This window comes from Sinohyriopsis cumingii, chromosome 1 (genome assembly GCF_028554795.1).
Source record: "Sinohyriopsis cumingii isolate HCF-2022 chromosome 1, ASM2855479v2, whole genome shotgun sequence".
Lineage (NCBI taxonomy): Eukaryota > Metazoa > Mollusca > Bivalvia > Unionida > Unionidae > Sinohyriopsis > Sinohyriopsis cumingii.
The window spans coordinates 192,743,538-192,769,575 of NC_142961.1; the positions used below are offsets into that span (position 1 = coordinate 192,743,538).

General features: G+C 35.5%; 1 protein-coding gene across 1 annotated transcript in view; it reads left to right on the top strand.

Moving 5' to 3' along the window:
• LOC149808599 (uncharacterized) overlaps positions 1–25,498 on the top strand; it is an 85,010-nt gene extending 59,512 nt beyond the window's left edge. The window contains exons 14-22 of the mRNA XM_089979778.1: positions 8,824–8,940; positions 10,236–10,403; positions 12,938–13,108; positions 17,056–17,229; positions 18,355–18,534; positions 19,305–19,484; positions 20,249–20,428; positions 22,108–22,167; positions 22,779–25,498. Of these exons, the coding sequence (XP_089835904.1) occupies positions 8,824–8,940; positions 10,236–10,403; positions 12,938–13,108; positions 17,056–17,229; positions 18,355–18,534; positions 19,305–19,484; positions 20,249–20,428; positions 22,108–22,167; positions 22,779–22,864 (1,316 nt within the window). The 3' untranslated portion in view covers positions 22,865–25,498. The remainder of the gene's footprint in view (positions 1–8,823; positions 8,941–10,235; positions 10,404–12,937; positions 13,109–17,055; positions 17,230–18,354; positions 18,535–19,304; positions 19,485–20,248; positions 20,429–22,107; positions 22,168–22,778) is intronic.
• The last annotated feature ends 540 nt before the right edge of the window (positions 25,499–26,038 follow it).

Here is a 26,038-nt window from a genome sequence, read left to right on the forward strand (position 1 = left end):
GCAACCTCTTCAAGAACATCCTTCCGATATAACTTCACGCGACAAGATTATTAAACACGTAGAAATGCTAAATCAGCTTGCATCCGACATGGAATATATCAACTATCGGGTAATTCAGATAGTGATTTCCTCCGATTTTTAACCGCGCGCTCGTTAACAGAAGCAGATGTGCCGAATTATAAATTCCCTCAGTATAGTGTCCCCGAACAAAAAAAAAAATCAGCCAGCGATCTCATTGATGAGTTCTTTCCCGACATACTCGCAGAATAGAGAAAACACTACCAACTGCAACTATTCTCGGGCACAACAATGACCCAGAAGGGACAGGAAGACATGTGTCTCCAGAAATCGTAAATATAACCCCTGTGGTCGCCGTCAATCTTGTTTGTGATGTCATTGATGGCAGCTACAGCACTGACACGACAGTATCAAATCAAACCTAGCAAGGATTTGTTCTTTATTCATTCACCCCAAAAGACCCACTTGGATATGTGATTGTACAAGAGCCGATCAATCAGGTTTATCTGCAGTGTTATAATCCACTGTTATCAAGAATAAATTTCAAACTAACAGACCAATCTGGTCGCCTTCTGGATTTAAGGCATGTAACACTACATATTAATCTACTTGTGAAATCGTAAAGATTTCTATCCTAAAAATCTCATTAAAAAAATAATAATTCTCCTGACAGTCAGCGTGGATATTTCTTTTTAACTGTCGCTCAGAATTATAAGAAATTTATTTTTTACTGAAAAACTGTCAACGCTCTCAATTCTGAATGGGTACTTGGCTAGTCAAAATCATGAAAATCGACCGATTTGCTAATTCTGAAGGGCAATTAACTAGTCAAAATCATGGAAATCAACCGATTTGCTAATTCTGAAGGGGTGTTTACTAGTCAAAATCATGGAAATCGACCGATTTGTTAATTCTGCAGGGTACTTAGCTAGTCAAAATCATGGAAATCGACTGAAATTCACAAGCAAGTATAATAAGTAAAAGATCCTTGTATGATGGTGCAATATCGTGGTATGAAGTTTTATCCGTGACATAGTCAGACTTTTTCGGTTCTGGTGGTATCGGTGGTGCTTCAGGTGGAATTTCAGGCCATCCTAATACTGTTCTGATCGAACTCTGATATATATCCACAGCGTAGTCTAGGGTGCTAATTTCGATTGCAGAAGACAGCGTTGGTTCATGAACGGTTATTTTTATCTTGGACTATTTTCCTGTGATATTTTTTTATTCGACGTTGTAGTTTCTCGTCGATTTCTTCGTTTTGATAAGACCCGGTTGGTATCCCAATGACGTTCCAGTCGGATGTACCATCTGGTCTGTTTTCTTTTTTGCAAACACAAACGAATTATTCGCTGGTAATCCACCAAATGATTTTGATCTGATATTGGGCCAACTGTGATATACTCGTAATTGTGCTAGTGCGATTTCTTTCACGGGAATTGCAGTTGGAAAATTAATACTAAATTCAGGGTTAATCGAACTAACGGTTATCGTCGAAGTTTTTTTGGGGCTTGTATTTTCGACTATGTCGAGCAGAGCTCGATGAAATAATTCCGTCATTAGTTATCTTTGTTGTTTTTAAATGGCGGGTGCAGTCTTCGTATATCTTAACCATTAGAGCGAATTCGGAATCTGATATTGTTTCGTCGTCGATGCTTGATGATATCAACGACGACAATTTTGAGTATGCGATTGTTGTTGTGTTTAGTTGTATGACATAATCGTGCAATTTTATGCTCGTGCATGAAGATATTTCTTTTCGCGATTATATTAAAAACACATTGCCGCTGATGAAGAAACGCTTATTGTTACTGCGATTGTTACTGGTGTTAGCGCTGATAATACTACTCCGATGGATGCAACTAACGCGGATACTGAGTATACTAATGCATCCAGGATGACTGCTCGTCGTTTATATTTTTTACTTTTTGGTTGTATTTGTCGATGAGGGTTTTTAACTCTGATTGCCATTCGCGTACTTGATCATATCTATATTGTTGCGCATCTAATGTTGTCGTTGATGCTGTTGTCCTTAACTCTGTTAACGAGGTCATTTATTATCTTACGCAGTAATCAATTGAGGCGTTTCACCTACGAATTCCAAACACCACCAGTAAGATGTTGCGTTTAATGTCTTATCGGCTGCTTCCAGTGTAAACTCTTCTTCGGTTCCGCTATTTATTATTACAGTCACAACCCCGGAAAACCTATCGGTGGAATGTCGCCAGGGATATGTTGTAAAAATCTCAAATTTTTCAGCACTGAACACAGACAGTCTATACACACCAGTAACTGTTGAGGTATATTTGATAGTTTTATTTTTGTTTTAGACCATGTTGCAAATCCAGATGATGCCGTGTATACTATGTTGATAAAATGCATCCGAGTTACTCCTGGTGGGATTTTAATCAGACTGGTTTTGTCAACGATATAAGGAATCCCACTTACGATATCTTGCTGTGTTTGTTTGATCGTGTCAATGTTGGTTTTGATATCAGCAAGTTTTATGTCAACAGTCAAGGGATCACCAAAGAATTCCTCTGAGGTTTCATTAATTTTTCTAAAGTTTCTACGAAGATTTGAAAACGCGTTTACGTGAACGTCATACTCGGCCCGCAGCGTGGATAATTTATTGTCTGTGTTGTCGACGCATAATTTGTTTGCAGCATCTTTGTCGGATGTTGGATCCGCTAACACCAGTATTTTGTTTCCATTCATGTTGAGTTCACCTGTCATTGTGTCACCGGTGTGTTTTAGGCGATTAGTCACACTTGCTGCGATTTCATCTCTGATGGTTGTAAACGATATACTTGAGTCTCTGAATTTTCCGCTGTCAGTAAACACAGGGATGTTATCTGGGGTAACTCCACGAACCATGAGAACTATGTCATTCAATTTGATATTGCTGGTTTTTAGCTTGCCATATCGGTCCTGAAAAATAACAACCTCATCTGGGTCTATCCCAGATAACGATAAAAGATTGTAGATTTCATCTTTGGTCGCATATTTTGATAAATCTACATCACCTCGTTTTTGTTATCTCTGTTTCGATGAGAGATCTTCCGTAAATATATACTATTATTCTTTAAGGGTTGTTTAAAATGTTAAATCGGCCCGCGGTATACTCGTGCACAACTTTGTGAGGCGGTTTGGTTGATTTTGATATCGCGTCAAGAACATTCAATACTTTACGGCCACATATTGGTGGATCGGTTAGTGTTTGTGTTGGTAACGTTGAATACCAGACTGGTTTGGGAATTGGAGTACTTCGTACTCTACGTGTGTATTTGAGGAATTCAACTGGCGGTGCTAACCTATACGAATCGAAATAGATAATTCCACGTGGATCGATCGCGTAAGCAACCCAGTGAGTTCCTGGACCATCGATGTTATCGAGATTAATAATTCCAGTTTCTGGATTATTCGGTTGTTGTGTTAATTGATCTCGCATAAAGACACCTCTGAAATTTTTTATTTTAAATTGTTTAGCAGCATCGAGTAAATCAAAATTTGACATCGGTGTGTGCAATACTTCGTATTGTGTTAGCGGCGTTTTGGGTACCATGAGGGCGGAGTTCCTGGAAGTCTTAGACCCTGTCCTTGTTTTTTGGTGTCCTTTTCCAGTTGCTTTCTTTAATGCCATTCCAGCAGCTGTTTCAACAGCTCCTAACGCGGCTGCGTTTGCGACAGCTGTGACATCAGCAGCTATCAGCGCTGGTATTGCTGCGAGAAGTGGAAATATACCACTAGTTTTAATCATATCTCTGATGGCTTTTGGAGCGAAATCAAGTTGAACTCCGGTTTTTGCTTGTTTTGCTTTATTGAAATATTTTAGTTGGGTTTTAGTCAACGATAGCTTGTTTGGACCGCCGCTAGCGATTTGATCATTTTTTAATGTTATCGTTGCCCCACACACACACTCGCGTTTTTCGATTGTAATTTCTCTATCTGACCAGAGGTCAAAGTGACATTAACGTGACTATATGACATTGTTATAATTAACGCGATTGATTTAATTGTCTACATGTTTTCTACAGGCGCATCAATGATTCTCATTCGGCCACTAATACCTTCAAGTAGCATTGCCTTATCACTGAGTATAACAGCAATTGCTCTGTAAGGACCATAAACAATTGGCGGACCATCCGCGACTTTTGGTAATGTACCAACACGAGCTCGGAAGTGGATATCTACAACAGACTGCTTGGATAAATCAAGATGCTCCAGCGAAAAGTAATAAATCGGATACAACTTTGTAAAATCAAGCTGTGATATTTGCGTCCCAGTATCTATATTTGTGTTACGCGACAAGACTGTCAGCCAGCGATGATATGCACGCGCCACATGATTATTTGTAAAACTTAATGATATATCTTCGGATGGTTCTTGTTGTCCATTTATTCTCAACGAAACCTCGGTAACGTCAAGTTTGTCAAATATCATATGAGACCATTCCTGATTATTCACCCCCTGCGTGAACCCCTAACCCGTCAAACAATGGCATAGAGGTCGTGTTTGCGAAGGACATAACACAACCTATGTGACTCTCTAGGGTGCCTTATGACCTCCTAGCAGGGTCAGAGGAATACATATAAGGATAGCACAGACAGATACGGGGGTTATTATATTCTACACCCTACCCCAAAATCAACCCCGTGAGGTGAAAAACGTGGGAAGGTGTGCAACTTTGATGGATTTAGAAAACTCCCGGTTTTAATACGGATCTTATAGTATATAAACCGACTGATACTTGGAAATTCAAGAATAGCTCACACGGTGGGCGTGGTTTTTCGTATTTCTTATCTTAAATATATTCGCAGAAAAAATGCAGATGAACCAAGAAACCAAACGAATTCAGTAAAACAAGTATATTGTTTGTGAAAAAATTGTAAATAAACGAATACGCCTGCCCGTTATTGACAAAATCCTTGACTTTGTTACCTTGACTTTGTCAAAGGAATAAATTGGAGATATTTACTTCCGTGTTAGGTAACACGGAGAACCGTTTACCTGTTGTAGTGTGTATACAATAGACGATTCGTTACAGTTAACTGTAAACGTACCATTTGACCTTTTTGGTTGTTGCAAAATAATACTTGAAATTAGTTCTACTTTTCAGGATAATACCCGCAGAGGATAATGACATGCGTTACGCAATCTTCTGAAAGTTAAGGGAGAAAACTAATTGCATGACATCTCCTTAACGGAGTTATCTCCCTTAAATAACGCTGAAATTTAAATAAAAACCCCAAGGAGGTTTATCTCCAGGGGTTCCTCTTGAAACGCAGTCGACGTTGTTTCCGGTTGAAGCCCTTTTTTTGAGACCTTATTTTGACACTTGGAACCTTATCAATTTTGTAGGATTCGCCCTCCCTGCTGCTCCTTCAGGACAACATCAACGTCGTGATTGTCCTTTAGACTTAACAGGACTGTATATTTAGCGCTGAAAATAGCCTTGCAGACATCTCTGCACAACCCAAATATATGACTCGAGGAATCTCATATTAAAAAATGAAGCTGTTATTGACTCTTCCCGAATCAATCGTTACAATATAGGTTGGTGCCGGTAACCATAGGTTCTGCATCTTCGTCTTTGTAATGATCTAATTGGTGGTTACAGTACCTTGACGTTGTGGTCGTACCGCGATTTAATCTTATACTAGAACTTGTCCATGAAAAGCTTTGACAAATCCAACACGGACGCGTCTTTGCGAATGAATTTCGGCAACTTTAGCCTGGAAATGTTAGAGGTGAAGATTCAGAACCAGTTTAGTTCATTTTGAGAACTTAAGCCCGGAAATGAGAACGGGTTCATCGAGATATTCCATATCAATGTCAAAGACGTATCTGTTGTCGTTGTTACTGTCCTGCTTGTGTTTGTGCATAACCAAGTGATTATGATCGATTGATCTGATCTACTGAAAGACGCCAGCCGTATAGACTATTCTGATTTAGGAGAATGATGTAACTTATTGGGTGGGTCGAATCATATTTGTCACCTAATGGTTTTTTGTACGAGCGTAGCGGTGACTTTTCGTTGAAATTCCGCCTCGGGTAACATGTTTGACAAAAAGATGCTGATCTATGCTCGGTAGCAGTTCCATTTCGACGCGGTTTTTCAACATAGGTGCATCCCAGGTCATGCCTATCGATTAGAAGTAGTTTGCGGGTCCATGTTTGTACGTGCGCATGGCAGTATTGTGGAATACCTTAAATATATTCAAGAGCAGCAACACATTCATAAGCATTAAGAAATTGTGGTATTCACTTTGGTATAGACAACCAAATACGGACCATGACAGCCATTAGTAAAAGCCTAAATCGGTGGCAAATGAGTTTCAGAAACCTTTTTTTTCAGTCGCTCATGAACTCATATGGGTAGGTTTCTTTGCGTCTGACCAACCTAAATGTACCAAGTTTAGGACCACAGCATCGACGAGTGATCGTAAAATCATTGTGGAAAGCTTCATTTTCTATCGCAAAATTGTTGACGAGTTTGTTTCTGTCCTGAAATTGTGACCTGAAGCGAGTCAATAAACGTCAGTTTGCTAATCCAAAACGTCATGTCCGGCTGAGGTATAACATTGGTTGCTTAGTCTCTCCTTATAATATTACTGCAGTGTGTCAAAAAACCGTAATGGGATTTTTACCATATTCCAGCTTGATTGTACTCTACATCTTTTAGCTGACTGCTCCACAATAAAAGTCATGGCAGTGAAGCAATTGTTGGGTGCAAAATATATGCTTGCAGATTCATCAGAGACTCTTTTTTCCTCTTAGGCTTGATGCACCGATTAACCATTACGAAAGGGGTTTTATCCACATATAATGTTATCGCATCTCTGAACCATGCAATATGAGAAATCAATGTTTAACCACCTGTGTGAATATTTGTTTTGCGTTTATGTGTGTTGTGGAGAAGCACTTATCGCTTAGGTTGAAGTTCGCTGTCCTAAGCTAATGCGTAAACTGTAAGCCATTCAAAATTGCAGATGTATTTAACGTATGTAGAGAACTTAGCATGTTACCAAACTTAAAAGTATGCGGGTGTTTTCGATATGTTTGAGGCAGCGTGTATCATCACTAGCGGGAGACAGTGCGGACAATACTGCCCATTCGAAATATCGGGTCATTTTCACATTTATCACTGCTGCAATATTGATCTGATTCCCGGACGCATGTTTGAAAATAGCTTCATGGTGTATTTACCCGGTTTTTATACGTGTGGACTCATTGCCCGGTAATGTTTGAAATCACCGTGTCGCTTGTGGGACTTGAACTAGGGTACATTTACTCGTTGGCAACATCATCATCAGAAATAATAGCTGCAATATTTCTTCATCAGCGACCTCACGTGGTATTTCAGTCCAGGATTACCATGAAGGAATTTCGATAAGAAACTGCTATTATGTTTCACGAAGCTGCTTGATAATTACCTGTGATTTATCCGGGGAGTCCTAACATTACAAGTATAAATGTTTTTGCTGAACCTCTGGGTAATCTTATTTCATAGTCTTTAGTTCATTCACAGTAGGCATAATCTTATAATAAATGCAACGAATACATTTTTGTACACACACACACACACACATATATATATATATATATATATATATATATATATATATATATATATATATATATATATATATTCGAAGCAACTTATTTTACTCTCAGAAACATAAATTAAAAATTAGTGATGTAAATAAGTAATAATGTATGCATATGTATCATAAATGTGCATAAAATATTCCCTCAGTTTCATCTAACAGATAATACAACTTCCATAGAAAATATGGGAGAATGGAAACGTATAAACAATCTTCGTATCATACTCTTCCGATCGAACATAGCTTGGCTATTTCTGTCAAATTGAAAAATAACTTCTCAGCGGTTGTACTAATAAACGTTAATTTGATGGGTTTAGTGATTCGTCTCCAACCGCGTGCACGAAACATGTTGCGAGAGAAAAATCGACTGTGGCTTCCTCTCATTCCATTTCCATATATATGCCATGTGAACAAAATTAGTTCCATGTATAATTCTCAATGGCAAATTATATCCTATGTTTCTTTCTTGACTTGACGGAAAAGGACGAGGATGTTTCGATTGATACACCGCTGTCTCTGCCGTCACTATCTCTCATATGTTTTCTTATTTCTTATCCAACATTTCTAATATTTATATCCATTGTATTGTGCTACTTGTTAAATTTTATTCCCATGCACTCGTATCATTTACGGAGATATTTGCATGTTCCTTTTAACTTGTTTCCAATCGATTTGTGATTACATACTAGTTTACGGGAATGAAATATATTTAAACTTTTACTTCTAACGATTCAGACCCACGCTATAAAACGTTTAAAATTAATATCCAAACTACTTTCATTTATCGTTTTGAATTTAGATCAACCCATCAGTATCTTGACGGTTTTTGTCATACTCCAACAGCTGTTCAAGATTCTTTTAACATGATAAAGTGTTCCTACTTTGCGGAGTATTTGAAGCGGTTTGTCGCGTGAAATATTGTGACATAAAACATATTCAACCAGAAATTACAGGTAACATTTTTTGGAAGGAAGGTTGTTAGGAAAATTAATGTAGTGAGTACTGAACATGTAAGACTTGCTAGGGCACTAAAGAAAAACTTTGCATACTCGAGCTTAAAATCTACCCTTCTTTTGCAATAAAGGTTTGCACAGCAAACTGTATAACCCATCAATTCACCCATTCATATACGATAATTCAATCTAATATATAAGCTTTTACGATGGTAAGTTAAGCCATATATCGTATTACATAGATATGGAGAACTGTCCAGCATCTGTGCTTTGTGAAAATAATGGAACATGTGAAGATTTAGGCGGAAACTTCATGTGTCACTGTGTCAATGGATATTACGGACGCACTTGTTCCAACAGTAAGTATGCTTCGTCGACAAAGAGTAGTGTATTAATAGGGCATTTGGACTATAATTGCTATTGTTAATATGATGCGTTGACAAGAAATAATTTGTAATATGACTTTTGGATTAATATGCTTCGTTGACAATGAGTGGTATATTAATAGGGTGTTTAGACCGTGATTACAATTATTTGTATGCTTCGTTGACAAGGAATACTATTGCAATATGACTTTTGGACCGCGAAGACTATTATAGTATGCTTTATTAAGAATGAGAATAGTGTTAATAGGGATTTGGGATTAGTTGGATGCGTTGACAAAGAGTAGTGTATTAATAGGGCTTTTGGATCGCGATAACGATTATTACTATGCTTCGTTGATAAGGAGTAACCTGTAATAGGGCTTTTGGATCGCAGATACTATTATCGCAAACTTCGTTAACAATGCGTTGTGTGATAATAGGGCTTTTGGACCGTCAATACTATTATTAGTGTGCTTCGTTGATAAGGTACATGAATTTCAACAGAGATATCAAATTGGTACTAAGAATCATGTATACATTATAACTATTATTTTGCAATTACCTCCGGGAATAATGATTTCTTGAAAGTAATACAGGATCTGTCACACAATTGCATTCTATCTGTCTCTCAATATTGTCTCTTTTGACTTTTTCAAGATCTTGAGTCCCTCGAATAGCTAAATCCGTCTTTCATGCCTTAATGAAGCACACTCTTCATAGGGCTTACCACAATGCTAACATTTGTTTGAAAGAAATATTATGTAGAAGTTAGAACATTATACAAATTTTCTAATAGATAGATAGATAGATTTTTGATAGATAGATTTCTGATAGATAGATAGACAGACAGACAGACAGACAAACAGACAGACAGACAGACAGACAGACAGACAGACATAGATAGATAGATAGAGCTATACAATCAAAAACTTCCAAAATTGTACGTCTTACAGAATAATTGACAAAACAAGAGTGACTTTTTTCAATTCATTTTATAGGTCTTCTACATGTTTTACTTTTAACTAGACCATATTTTCTTTGTCTTGAGAAAATCCCTTTTCATGTTTTGGTAATTACTGTCCAAGTAAGAGAAAGTGATTTAAATTAGAGAGGAAACTATCCTTTACTGTTAATAAGCCCGTGCAGATACAACTAAGTCATTGTCCATAGTTAGCCTCGAGATTATCACATTTAATGTACAAAAATATTACATGATTTTGTCGTATAATTAATTAGTAAACTTACTCTTAAATCATTGTAAGATAGTGATATTTCCAATTCATCAACAGAGGATGGTAACTTTTCTGCCTGGTCGAGCTGGACAGTGTGTCCAGTGACTTGTGGTGGCGGGATTCAAACTCGAAATCGGACATGCGACAACCCAGCTCCAAAAGGAAACGGTGTTTGCTATGGAGAGAGTGTTGAGAATAAAACATGCAATACAGAATATTGTCCTAGTATGTACATCATAGAAATACACACATATACCGTTATACATTACAATGACATGACTTACTTTTTCATATATATATTCCATGTTCTAGGTCAGTGGTTGTAGGTATTATTAATATCAACTATAATGTGCCAGCCATTAAATATATTTAAATTTTGAAGAAGAAAAATTGAAAAGAGCAAACCCTCGTTTATAAATATAACGTATATATTCGCTTGCAAGTCAGGTCCGTCTGCAATCATAAACCCTCTCTCTCATTCTCTCTCGGTCCGAAGGGGTTTGTTTTTGGTTCCACATAATTGATACATTTCGTGAGCATATTGACATAAATACTTAAATTTTCTGCTCGTCATTGAATTGTCAATACCGATTTGGAAAGATTTTCCGTGATATATATTTCTTATAAGTAATAATCAAATGATTAATTTCGATCTCCTGTTATCCTGATTATCTGCCAATTTGTCAATTAGTAAAGAACACCAAAAAACACCAAAGAATATAATGGGTAAAATAGCCTTAAGTGATTAGGTCAGAACGTATGCTTCATGATAGTCTCAATTGGATTGAATGGTCTGTTCGTAATTACATACGGATGTAATTCTTTAATGCTCAGATGATGATGGGAAGGAGTGCTAGCTTTGGTCTATAGCAAGGATTGCAAAAATTAACGACGTTTGGAGGAGGGAAAAAATTCAGAATGGCAACAGATCAGTCCGTGTAGTCTGAGTTAGACTGACTCAAAACACACAGTATTTACTTTGAACAAAGTCAAATGTGGTTCATTACACACATCAACCAAATAAATTCACCCTTATTCAACGATTGTTGGAGGAAAATGGCGTAACACTGGGTAGCCGGAGGTTCGTTTATTAAACGCGCATTTATTGGTCAAACTGATTAGCATTTCTGATTATTTGTTAGATACTATTATTGACTTTACCGAATCAACCCATTGATCTATTCGTTATGAATAACTAGAAGATTACGACACAAGTTGTCTCATTTCAAGAAATTAACAGTTACTTAAAGAAAACACTCTATTACTGAACTATAATTTATCAAATATCTTCACATGTATTTGACGAAACACGCACTGATTAAAAACGACCAAAAAAACACACAAAAAATAAAATAAAACATGTATGCTTCTATAGTTTTGAGTGCCATACGCTACCCGAAGAGATGTCATTGATAATTAAAATTAACGGAAAGAAATTTGGCATTGATTGTAAGAATTGACTTAAACATTGAAAAATATAAGATTTATAGAAAAGGATGCAAATCAGAAAATGCACACTCCTATGCATGCCATTGTTAATTAAGTTTTTCTTTTGTTACTTAATGAGTATGAAACGTGAGTCAAACATTACAATGACTTAATTAGGAAGAAATCTATGCATTTTCTTTTTATAATCCTATTGATGATGTTTAAAAATATTGAAAAATGTTGTCAACGAGAGAATATTATCACATTCACAAGAAACATCATAATCTGTCTTATACTATATATGTTACAATACTGAAAATCAATTTTGAAAGAAGTTTAAAGCACTTTCAAACAACATTTGCTCCAGGCATTTACGAAATTTATTTTTTAAGTTTGGTCAGATGAGAAAATTGCAGATATTTTCTATTCAACGAAAAGAAACCGTGGTTTTGTTCAACACTAAGAATAATATGATGCTTAGACATTTTTTAGTTGTCAGAATCTGAAGGTTGCCATGGAGAAAAATACGCCCACAAGGAATGATTTTATAGGTTAGTTTTGGTGTTTGCGTGCGTAGAGGTCCACAGATTAATATAATCTCTGGAATAAATTATTGGAAATTGGAGGCAGTATGTAATCTTTCTGACAAACTGTTAGCCTTAGAAATGAAAACATTTCTAAAGTTTTGTTATTGAATAATGCAACCAATAAGTATTATTTTTATTTTCGTTTTGGGTTTCATTCAGCGATGCATGTCTATAGGAATAAGGCTTGTTCTTTTGCTTTGGTGGAATTTGGACCCACAGTTTTAAAACAGCCTAAGTAAATACATTGCAAGACTTTGAACACATTGTTAACGCATTCTGTCGTAGACATAGATCTGTTACTATAAGAGAGCAACTTCAGTTGTGATATACAAGCAGCCAAGCTAGCGATCTCCTTACCATGTATATAGAGTTAAATTGTCCTACATGATAGATAGACAGAGAAAACTTGAGGAAATATATTAATGAAACCTGTTTCCACCAAAACGTATGAATACTAATATTTATACGACGATTTCTTTGAAATAGATCAAACCATTTGCCTAACGGAAGGTACACAATACAAGTGAGATGCTAGAACATCCTTTTAATCCTTCGTGATTTTATGGACTCCATCTGGGATTTGATGTTATAACTGAAATAATGGGGACATCGTGGCCATAATGGATTTATTGTGATACAATTTATAATTCAGACAAGGCTGATTGTGTATGAGCTGGGTTTTCTCAAAACAAGCATATTACATGCCTACATATTACTTTATTGTCTCTTACGGATTGTTTTCAGTCGATGGCGGCTTTTCAGAATGGACAGAATGGAGTAACTGTACGGAACCATGCGGCGGTGGATTACAAAACAGGACACGCAAATGTGACAATCCACTACCCCAATATGGTGGTGCCGATTGCGTTGGGGATTTCAACGAAACGGAGTACTGCAACGTACAACACTGTCCAGGTATAATTACTGATAATACAGTTGGTTAATGTCCTCAAGGTATTATGAGATGTAATTATGGGTTGGATCTGATCGTTCGCGCACTTTTAATAAAATAGGACACACTTTTGGCTGGAATGCGATGTAAGCCGGGAATGCCGAATTCAGTGTAAGTTGAACTATATTTCCTTAACAAAACGAATAAAAATATACTAATATTGGCCAAAAGTGTTGAAATCACTTAGTCTCGTTCAAAATACTTATCTTCCTTTTAACTAACTGAGGCATGTTCGGCTCCTATCGCAATCTAGCCAACTTATATTTAGGTCAATGGAATTGCAGACACGTCCATTTGCTCGTGAGGATTTGAATGTAATTGAGAAAAGACTAAGGATAAGTAAAGTCCGGGTAAAGCGATATGACTTTAATTGGTTGAAAAGGGTCGTTATGGGGTACCAAGTATGTGAGATATTTCTACAAATTTCACATCTCGTTCTGATGAGAGTCAACCTCAGAAGACGTTAAACAGCGCCGATATTTAGGGGAGTAAGCAGTCAACAAAAAACACAAATATTAGTGGAGGGCCTTACATTGTAGGGCTAACTCTTTTGGACTATAATTGTTCAATAAAATCTCGTTTGCACGATTTTGTGGAAACTATAGACAGATTCCTTCTATAGTGAAGCTCGCGAGGGAAAGATAAACTTAATTTCCCTGCAGACTTAATTAAATAAAAGTTTATCATTTGTTACCTATATTTGATTTAATTTATATTTGATTTAATTTAATTGTTTGTGGGTTTTAAAATCTTTTTATTTTTAATTTCATTATATGTAGTTTGTTTCCTAGGAAATCGATATCAGAAAATAGCTTGATCTTGAATGTTCATTTGTAAACACCTAAAGCTGACCTAGTTCATAACCTTGATTTAGAACTCAATGAGAGAAGTAAACAACTTTTTATTTTTATCCAACATTTAGAGTAAAATGATTAGTTTTTGGCAAGGTCATACTGTGACTACGTTCTTTTAGACGTAAATGATTCTCGAAATCTCTGGAGAGTTGACCCTGCTCCGGGAATCTGTTTTGCGTTTCAAGTTACTGTATACTATTTGTTTAGAGATATTTCTCAGTTGAGGCTTTTCTTTACATTTGGAAGTGTGTGTTTGTGACCAGTTGGAAAATGACACATTATACTTTTTATTCAGATTGTTTGGATTCGAAAATATTAATTCTTTTTCATGGAAATATTTCAGGGTTCATACAGAATTATTGGACAATGACATGTATTTAAATTTTATTATGAAATTCAAACACCGGAATATTATTTACTGTCGAATAAAAAGAACTGTATATGATACACCATCATACTGACTACAGTATACGTCATCGCCTTCCATTTTGGATTCTTCGTTTGAACTCGAGCTTGAATTCATTAGAACATTTCATTATTAAGACTTCAAAAATTTAATTCGGGGATTATTTCTTTGATTGTTTCTGGATTTTATTCTTAAAACCTTAAGTTCTTATTTTTTCTTTATTACAGTTTTTTTCCCCAGGGAAATACATTTTTTGTTAAATGTTTCAACGCTTGTTTTTTTCACGTCTTTCTTTTTTTCAGCCTAAACGAGTAACATAAGACGTTATGTAGATAGCATGCACTGATGTGCTGAATGAAATGTCCAAATGAATAGATTGCGTGTCTACCCATACTCATTCCATGTTCATTTCCAAAAACGATAATTATATCCATGACGTTAAGGACATATCCATTCCTACATTATTAATGTATTTAAAAGTGTTATTATAATTGAAAGTTACTGCAATCATCGATACCAAATAAAACTTTCATATAGATTATTAATAATCTAGGGTTTGTAATTAATTATGATGAGATACTGTTTTATTGCAATGTCAACTAAGCAAGTATAAGCCATTTTTCATAAGTTCGAAGTGTCTCGCTCTGTTGCATATGTTGACCATCAGCCACCGTCCTTGTTGTTTCCTAAGTCAGGCCGAAGTTTTTGAGATCTTCTTCTATTGTTTGTCACCGTACTGTCTTTGGAGTTCCCCTTTATTTTCTTGTCCCAAGTGTAGAGCGATGGTTAAAATGCTGAGTAGTGCAGTTGTTGTCAGTCTGAACACGTGCTCCAGCCATCTCCGTCATCTTGATCTCATTTGCGATATGAAGGTTTCCACTTCCGCTCTTCATAGTTCTACATTCAAGATGTGTTGGGTCATAAAATTATACCGATTTTGCGAAGGTACTTGGTTTGGAAAGTTTGCAGCCTTTTTCCGATTGAAGTTTTTCTCGTCATCCAGAACCATATAATAGCTCACTAAGTACGTTACTTTTGAAGATTCTTAACTTGGTATCTATGATTAATTCAGTGACCTCCAGTTAGTTTGAATCGTGGCAAAAGCCTGGTTAGCTTTTCAGTTTCTCCGCACTCACCTCACATACGCAACATCCATCTGTTTACACTCTGTTGTCTAAACAGGTAAACTTTTCCATCTCTTCTAGTGTTGTGTTGTTCACTGTAGCAGGTTGGTTGACCATGGAGTTGATCTTCATGAATTTTATATTCTAAGTGTTGATGCTGAGACTGATGCTACTTGCTTTTTCTACCGGAAACTGTTTTCTGCTGAATGTATTGGTGCTGACTGTGTAGAAGACTAATATCACTTGCATAATTCCGGTCATTTTGCAATGATGTCATCGTCCACTCTATGCTAACGTTTCCATTTCTTGTCACTTGTTTTATCAGCGAGTCCATTGCAAGAACATGGAGGAATAAGACCAAAATTGTAACCTTTTCTCACTCCAGCCTCCACCTTGAAACTGTCTGTTAACTATATGTTGCATATAACTCTACCTTTGAAATCCTCGTATATCGGCCTAATGATGTTGACCATTTCCTGTGGGATGCTAAAATGCCTTAAAATCTTCCACAGCGATGCCCTATGTAAGCAGTGGAAGGTTTACTTAAAAGAGACAAGCACCACATACATATAGTTGTTTCATTCGCTTCGTTGTTCAAAATCTGTACCAACGCAAAGAATTGGTCTAAAATAATTTTACATTACTTGCCTGTTATTGGTAGGTGTGAGCTTCGACAATGGCTGTAATTCGTTTTAAGACGGTGCGGCTGAAGACATTTCTGGTGAGAGACAGTAGGGTGATCCTTTCCCATTTGGTGCACTTTTTCTTGTATCTGTTGTATTGTCTGTTATATCTTTCTCTGTCGTCTTGATCAATTTAATACAATCTATACGGCAATTGTTTTCTCAATGAAGACATTTCTTCTGGTGTTTAGGTCTTGTTGCACTCATATTTACCTGAAGTCATCAGCTTCTATTGGAACAACCACAGTTCGAATATGCATGGAGAATCCCGGTGCGTTACTTATGGTAGAAAGAAACTAAGTCACCCTCCTTTAATATGAACGTTTGATTTTAATTATCGATGTACGAATGCTATTTTGATTGGGCAAAAGTCGTTTCTACAAGGTCAACATTTGTTTGCTTTTCTTGATTTTCAGTTTGTTTCATAATATATTGAAACATTCCTTTATGACAGACACATTTAATCGCGTATGCGTACTTATATGTATATTTCGATGACCGGAATTGATTTCGAGCCATAATAACACATTTTCATATTTGGCGTTCAGGACAGATTTTTTAACTTTTTCACGCTAATAGTACCATTTGGACGAATCCACTTTAGGAAGAAGAATATAATATGTCATGCATGTATGTACGCATCTGTAAATAACATGATTAAATTTTGATGTCACGGTAGCTATTTTTGAATTTAAAATATATATGTTTAAATTTTATTTTGAGGTAGAATTTTACAAACACGAATCTAGTAAAAACTCTGTAATTTGCATTTTCGGATATCTCAAATATTTAAACAAGCAGCAGGAAATTCTAACTCTTCTATCAACTGTATGCATCTTTTAGTCAATGGGAACTGGTCAGAGTGGACAGGGTGGTCGACTTGCACAGTCACATGCTCTGGAGGAATCGAAACAAGATCTCGAGCATGTGACAACCCAAAACCTAACTATGGCGGGACGAACTGTACAGGAAACACTTCAGAGATTCAAGAATGTAACACAGAGAGATGTCCACCCGGTATGGTACTTTTAGATCAATCTACCCTTTCCCGTTTTCGCTGATTTCATAAAGTCTTTTGTTGTCTGTTGTGATAAAATTTTAAAGCAAATTTATTCAATTATTCTCCTCCCGTCGTTTGTGTTTTCAACAGTTGTCTTTTTATGTTTACACCGTTATTTTGCTTGATCTATCTAATTATAAAATATCATACATCAGGGCAGTTTGTTTATGTGTTTTGATGTTTTTATATTTTTGTTTATTTGAAATTAAATAAAAAAGCAAAATTCGAGAAAGAAAAAAAATATATCACTTATAATATGCGTTCTGGTATTTTGTATCTAGGACTATCGCCCAAATTACGTTAAATAATTGCATAAAAGCCCCCCTCCCAAAAAAACCCCAACCCCAACAACAACAAAACACAATTGCAGCAAAGCGGCATAAAATGTATCACTCATTCATAAGTATATCAATACAAACATTCGCTTACATTTGTAATATCAGTTGGGAGTTAATTAACTTATGACTGATATCGTGTTCTGTTTTGTTGACAAACATTAGAAAATATATTGGAGTCATATCCACCTCATTAAATATAAGAAAAACCAAAAGCATAAACAAAAGTTACATATCACAACTAAGTTGCACTTGTGTGACCTTACGTGCATACATTATACCACTAACTGACAATGCATACTATGCTGGACGTTTGTTGCATTATGGTATGTGAAGAAGGTTCCACGGAACGCTTTGTTCCATCAGATTAAAATATTTCGTTTTTTTTTCTTCCTACAAGTGACTCACTTCTCCTGGCTAAATATATTTAAAAAGTAGGATATACAAATAATCTTTGTGCGAATATTTTGGAAACCTTTGTTAATGTCTTATACATTTTGAGAACGAACGACAATTGGACAACACTTTGATCATGTATGATTTATATCAATATGTTTGAAATAATATTTATCTTTACATCATTGTGATCTCACTTTGCTTTTTCATTTCACACGATTAATGAAATTGCAAAGCTGGTCTCAGCTTAGAAAAAATTTAAAAGATATACTAGTATTTAAGTGAATTCATATAAAGCATGTGAAATTATTAAGATATTACAACTTTCTTATAAATATTTACAATTTTGAGTGAATGGACATTGGTCTTCTTGGTCCAATTGGTCGCAGTGTTCCATTACCTGTGGCGATGGAGGCGGAAACCAAACTCGCTTCCGGACGTGCACAAATCCAAAACCGGACTGGGGAGGATTAAACTGTACAGATGAGGACACAGAGACACAACAAGGCTGTAACAACTTTTCTTGTCCAAGTAAGCAAGATTAATGATTTACGGGAAACAGATAAGCATTCGACTGAATTTTTTGAAATTATTCATTGATATTTTCATAATTTGTCTTGCATTCCTGAAAATCAAGCGATGAATGATTTCGGAAACTATTTATAACTGCCTCTGAGAGGAATTATTTTTTTTTTGTTTTAAAGAAAATGCCAGTATTTTAGTTATTTAATAGAAAAGACAATTTTACCAGTTGCATCAGTCTCATAAAGCATTACACGTTTGAGTAAACGGAAATTTGCTCTCCTCTGATCCAATTGGTCGCAATGTTGCATTAACTGTTGTGACCGGGATGGAAACCAGATTCGCTTCTGGACGTGTACAAATCCATAACTTAAGTCGAGGTGGAAGGGGTGTCTTAAATTGCACTGGGGAGTATACAGTGAATCAAAGAGTCTGTGACAAGTCGGTATGTCCAAATAAGCAATATTAATGATTTATGAACTTCAAAAAAAAAAAAAAACAAACCATAACAACATTTGAGTATTTTAAATCATATATTCATATTTTCATCATTATTAAATAAAATTGCTTTGCTTGGTTGTTTTGTTTTGTGTGTACATTTAATTGCATTTGTATACACAATTTACATTTACGACTATCTAATGATTGATGACAGTGGAAACTGATCCGACTCCCGTTAGGAAAATTCTAACCAAATACAATACTTAAGTAATTTAATAGAATGCATATTTAAGTTGAAAATATTATAACTTTTGAAAAATAATTCTTTACAATTTGAGTCAATGGAGGTTGGTCCACTTGGTCCAGCTGGTCGAATTGTTCCGTTACCTGTAGTGACCGAGGAGGAAACAAGACTCGTTTCCGGAACTGCACAAATCCAGAACCACAGTGGGGCGGTTTGAACTGTCTTGGAAATGTCACAGAGACACAACAAGGCTGTAACAACTTTTCTTGTCCAAGTAAGCAAGATTAATGATTTACGGGAAACAGATAAGCATTCGACTGAATTTTTTGAAATTATTCATTGATATTTTCATAATTTGTCTTGCATTCCTGAAAATCAAGCGATGAATGATTTCGGAAACTATTTATAACTTCCTCTGAGAGGAATTATTTTTTTTTTGTTTTAAAGAAAATGCCAGTATTTTAGTTATTTAATAGAAAAGACAATTTTGCCAGTTGCATCAGTCTCATAAAGTATTACACGTTTGAGTAAACGGAAATTTGCCCTCCTCTGGTCCAGTTGGTCGCAATGTTGCATTAACTGTTGTGACCGGGATGGAAACCAGATTCGCTTCTGGACGTGTACAAATCCATAACTTAAGTCGAGGTGGAAGGGGTGTCTTAAATTGCACTGGGGAGTATACAGTGAATCAAAGAGTCTGTGACAAGTCGGTATGTCCAAATAAGCAATATTAATGATTTATGAACTTCAAAAAAAAAAAAAACCATAACAACATTTGAGTTTTTTAAATATATATTCATATTATCATCATTATTAAATAAAATTGCTTTGCTTGGTTGTTTTGTTTTGTGTGTACATTTAATTGCATTTGTATACACAATTTACATTTACGACTATCTAATGATTGATGACAGTGGAAACTGATCCGACTCCCGTTAGGAAAATTCTAACCAAATGCAATACTTAAGTAATTTAATAGAATGCATATTTAAGTTGAAAATATTATAACTTTTGAAAAATAATTCTTTACAATTTGAGTCAATGGAGGTTGGTCCACTTGGTCCAGCTGGTCGAATTGTTCCGTTACCTGTAGTGACCGAGGAGGAAACAAGACTCGTTTCCGGAACTGCACAAATCCAGAACCACAGTGGGGCGGTTTGAACTGTCTTGGAAATGTCACAGAGACACAGCAAGGCTGTAACAATTTCACTTGTCCAGGTAAGCAGCTTTAAGGATTTATGAGTATCAAAGACGCCTATTATAAGTGTTGAGGGAACAAGTCATTTGGATTAAAGTCCTTCAGAAAAATGGAATAATCGATAATATAACAGAGACTTTGAGTATGAACTTTAACTTAAGTATCAAATCCAGCAATTTGATTGGAAGAAGTTAATTAAAATTGTAGTACGTCTTGATGAAAGAGAACTTCCTCCTTTTATTCACAAACTTTATTTAATTCTTACTCAAAATGAAGATCTAAATCTAGAGAAATAATTGGCCTAATTTAAAGTAATATTTAAATCAAGCCATGACATTGGCCAAATTTCAAGTAAGATTCAAACCAACCTATGACATTGGACAAATTTCAAGTAAGATTCAAACCAACCTTTGACATTAGACAAACTTCAGGCAAGATTCAAACCAACCTATGGCAAGTTCTGAAATTTAACTTTTGGAACAACCACAAAATCTGTAAGATTTTATCACACGTGCTTGTCTCATAGTAAAATATCCTCTTGTTCTTTAGCTTTGTTTTACATAAGTATGATCTGAACTGTTTTACCTCTATTTATTTGATTAAACATTTCTATATGGATGAATGACGTTATCTTATAAAGGTCTGTTTTCCTTGGGGTCTCAAAGTTCTAGGCACATAAATAATAATACTTGTCAACATTCTTTTTAGATTTATTTGCTCTTTATTAGGCTGAGGAGGCTACAATGACAAAATATAGAAATCTTTCCTTTAGTGAACTTCTTTTTAGATCTGCTCATGAGAATTCGACTAAAATGCATACATGCATTCAAGTGTGAAGGCCGTTTAAATGTCTATAAATGATTCTCATGTGCCATCAGATGTGTCCGTTGTTAGTAAAAATCGAAATAAAAATATGTGACATTCTTTTTTTCTAAACATGTTAAGCATGATTTGACCGGATTTGGTAGAAAACTCGAAACATAACTGTTGTCTTTTTGAACTATCAATTAAGCCGGCATAGATAAGGTACATATTTGCTGTGGTAAATACGGTAAGGTTATTCATATTTCAGTCTTCCAGATTACGTGCCCTTACCTTCAGAATGTCACTAAATGCTTTAGACAAAGCATGGCTTCAGCTGCACTTAACATAAAAGAAATGGATGACTCGTATAAACTGTTACCACCTACCGGATGACTATAGGTATTTTAGGGAGAAAATCATTCTCAAAGCTCATGACTTATTATCACAACTCTAGAGATATGGCACGTGCCTTTTCGAAAAGTAGCTGAATGCTCCTGCTCAACCTCAACTACGTGAAGTTTACTTGTTTTCTCTCTAGTGCAATAATTGTAATTGAAATGAGAGGAACAGTATACAAGCTGCCTCGGTGATCAAGCAAGTAAATCACACTATGCTGTGCTTATTGTGACTAATTTCTGCAACACACTAGTCATATGATAGCGCTGTCGCGGGTGCATAATGGAAACTTTCATCTGCGTCGTCGATGGAAATGCTAACCTCAATCCGATTCATTACTATAAGATGCAATTCGATTTTGGCATAATAAACTGTTATATAGTTAGTATGTTGCACCTCACAGACTCCATGCATTTAGCTTGATTATTTTCATGTATTGTATTTGTCTTTAAGAAATGTTAATTCTATAACATAATGCTTTGTAACGTTTTGATTCTAGGACTGTGCATCCATTATAATCCAAATAATCCTTCAGAGTGCGAATTCGCCGACAACAAAGGTATGCTTATTATTAGTTTTCTTTTTAAAATCGTGTGTATTGGAGGCTGTAGATGCCAAGCTTCCAAGGTTACGACATGTCTGTTTGGACCTCGTAGCGATTACATTAACCTGAACGATACGTTTACAGTGTCAGAGAACTTCTCAATGCAGTTAATCTTAAACATTCAGAGCTATAGGATGCAGAGACTTGCAGGTTGCCATTATGAGCGGCACTACCATCCACCCACCTACAACACCGTCTCCACAACTACCACTATTACTACTACCACCATCTCATTACTTTTTATTTGTTCTCATTTCACATTAGTGCAGTAAGAATACATATATAATTATTTATGTGTCTTTAATTTTTAATGTAAACCACATCTACTAAACTTGTTTGCCGCCAGTGGACATTGCCTTGGTTTTGGATGATCTAAAAAATCACTAAAGGCAGTGCGATACCGTGCAAAAGTCTTTAATGCTTTGGTCTCACTCTGGGTAAAACATTCATGTTCCTTTGACTCTGTGCAAGTATTTGAACAATAGATGAAACATGCATATTCCTTTGAGTCCTTACGATTATTCTTATAATAGATTCTAATTAAATAATTCTGTCTCATTTTTAAGGTACTACTGTCTGGAGGCGAATTCTATGCTATGATATAGTTTTATCTTTGCTGGCGTTGTGGTGCCTGAGTTCTTGTCTCCAGTAGAACACCAGACACGCAGCTGAAAGTCGATGCGAAAAAATACCGTTTGTCTGGGAGATCAGCAGACATCCCCCTATGTAGTTGTTGATTCACTGATGCCATGTTTTGATGTTTACGACTATGGTATATCTCCCGTTTTTCCATTCAAACACATAACTCTTGGCTATTGAAGTATTTCTTAATAATAAGAAACGAATTTCGTGATATTATAATGACATAATGCCGACAGTGAATCGTTTCAAATGTAGCTTGTGAAGTTTACAGAATATAAAGAATTAATTTTTCTGACATTTCGCTTCTTTCTTCATTTAAGAACGAACATAAACATATGTCTGTCTGAAGTTAAAGAGCAATTATTGAAAATGTGCTTCAATGTATATGTTAATATTGATTTCAAGATATGCATAATTATAATGTTACATTCTTAGTCCCTAGAGAATGAATAGTGAAGACTTTGACAATAATCAAAACCAATGTTTCACCTAGAAATCTGAGTTGACCTTATCATTACTTCACATGACCAAGAAATGCATATCAGTGTGTGGGGTATTTCATCATCTTTCGAAGCAACATTTTCTTTTACGTAAGCAAGAATGCAAAAACCATATATATATATATATATATATATATATATATATATATATATATATATATATATATATATATATATATATATAAAAGGAAATATAAGGAATTAGTATTAGATCACAAATGAAATGGAAACATTGTATTGTCACTAGTGACAAAGTCATGAATGGCAATGCAACATGTTTTCACTTGTCGACATAACTATTACGTTATATATACTCTAAAAGGTAGATTTTCCTTTAATATATACGCATGTAAACCAAAACCATTCGATTTGGATAGATTTTACCCTTCTTTCTGTGCCATGGTGATTAATGGTTGATTTACTACATCAATACCGTGCTCAATAATTATAGGACAGCGATCTCTTAATATTTAACAGGTAATATAATACTTCCAATTACTTATTTTGTCAAATTAATAACTGTTTTCGTATGCAAATGAAGATATATTTTATTTCCGTTAACACGTTTCTTGCGCAGAATCATCTAGTGAGCATTATTTCGGTGGAGATACAGTAGAAACATCACAGAAAGATCATATTGAACTTCAGAGTGTAACGTCTATAAACAAAATATTAAGATTATAACGACCGACTTCACTGGTAATTATACTGATTTTGTTTATTTCTGCCTTCAAACGAATGTGAACTTTGTGTAGCCTTGGCAAGTTTGCTCGATTTCTCCATTATTATGATGTGAATTAAAATAGTTGTTTCAACAGTTGTAATACTATATTTTAACAATATTTTTTCCTACAAAATGTTATAGCGTGTAACAGGTATACATCACTTAATTGGTGACCCAAAATGTAGAACAACAACAGGTCAAGTTAGTTCAGGCAATGGCAATTTGCATATTAATGTGAATAACGGATTGTGCGATAAGTTAAGACCTGAAGCCTACTTTTTGTTCTTATTTTAGGCATTTCTTCATGCCTTCACTTCACTGATTACAAAAGTGTAAATTAGAGGGTAAGCAGACTAGATGCACTTTAAGATATTTTCATCCTGATGGAGAGAGAGAGAGAGAGAGAGAGAGAGAGAGAGAGAGAGAGAGAGAGATGGGGGGGGGGGAAGAAGGAAAATAAAATAGGCATACAAGGCTTTCATAAGGACATATCTTTCAAAGAGGGTAAAAAGGAGTTGAAAAAACTGGTATCACCACTGTGGTGATAAGAAAGAATACTTTGATTCTATCAGATATTTACAAATTTTGTTCCTCGTCTTTCACATTTTATCTCATAATAAAATCTTTTATTTACATGTATCTTTTTATCTATCTTGGCATTCTTTATTTTTTAAAAGTATTTACGCTCGCGTAAGGACATTTATGGGAGGTGTGATTGGGTCTATAATTTCCCGCCATATTTGTCGTGTAACCCGATGTCAAGGGACAATATATTTCAATACTTTAATCACGAGTTTTGACCAGCAAATCGCAATGCTTTCGCACCGGCTATGCGTGGAGGGATTCTCTCTGCTAAGGAATTTGGCGTCAGTTGAGCCAATTTCCTTTCTGGGGTGCGGACGTGTTTTCTTTTTTTTGGTATAATTTTCCCCACCTCCACGCCATCATACCTCCCTGTATATAACTGGTATATGCTGTCTTGTTGTTAATTATATGTTTGTTTTTTGTTGTTTATTGTTTTTTCGTTCTCCGTTTGGCCGGTTTTTAGGCGGTTGCATCCGCAGATACTCTCTTGCAATGATGTATGGCTTCTACAGTCTCGTTGTTTTATAATGCAGCTCGTCTCACTGTTTCATTTGTTAGCACCGTTACTTGATATAATTTGTTCAAAGTTATAATGATGTAAATACTTAATTTAGGTTGAGTCTGCTCAATATATAACAATCATGTTTAGGCGGTTGCAGCCTCAACAAATTTATGTCTTATAAGCTATGTCTCATTGTTCAATTTCTTAGCACGTTTTCTCTCTATAATTAGTCCACATAATTATGTTATGCTGTAAATACATAGCAATTGTTTGGTTCACTAATATCATTTATGTTCAATACAAAGTCACGAAAGAGGACAGCATCAAACACAACGTTTGTCTTTGTTTTCAATTATGTACCCATATACTTTGACTTTGTACTATCTGCATGACTGACCTAGGAATTCTGTCTTTTCACTCTCTTATCTTCCTCTCGACTCTTTCGATGTAGGAAAGAGTAGGCTGATGTATGCGCATCTAATTTTACAATCTTATCAAACAAGTTAATAATAGAGAGCCCTGTGTTTCCATTCATTTTTTTCTGACAATAACTTGCACCCCTCCCCTACATGTGCAAGAACACACTAAATAAAACTCTTTTGATTTTTGTTCATATCGCTAGTACACCGTCTTGGTATATAATTGATGTGTGCAATATGGGTTACAGAGTATACAGTTTGGCCTTACTTCAGATACGCAACAATCAGAAAGCTGCTAGTTCAGTTTGGACCTTTTCACTCCCTAGACATCAGAGGTAATTGCAAAAAAAAGTGCCGGTAATTGTTTTTACATTTTATATATTAGGTGATTCATTCATAGCACTTTCAGAAGTTGGTATTGTCTAAGTTGGCAAAATTCATTTTCCCTATTTTA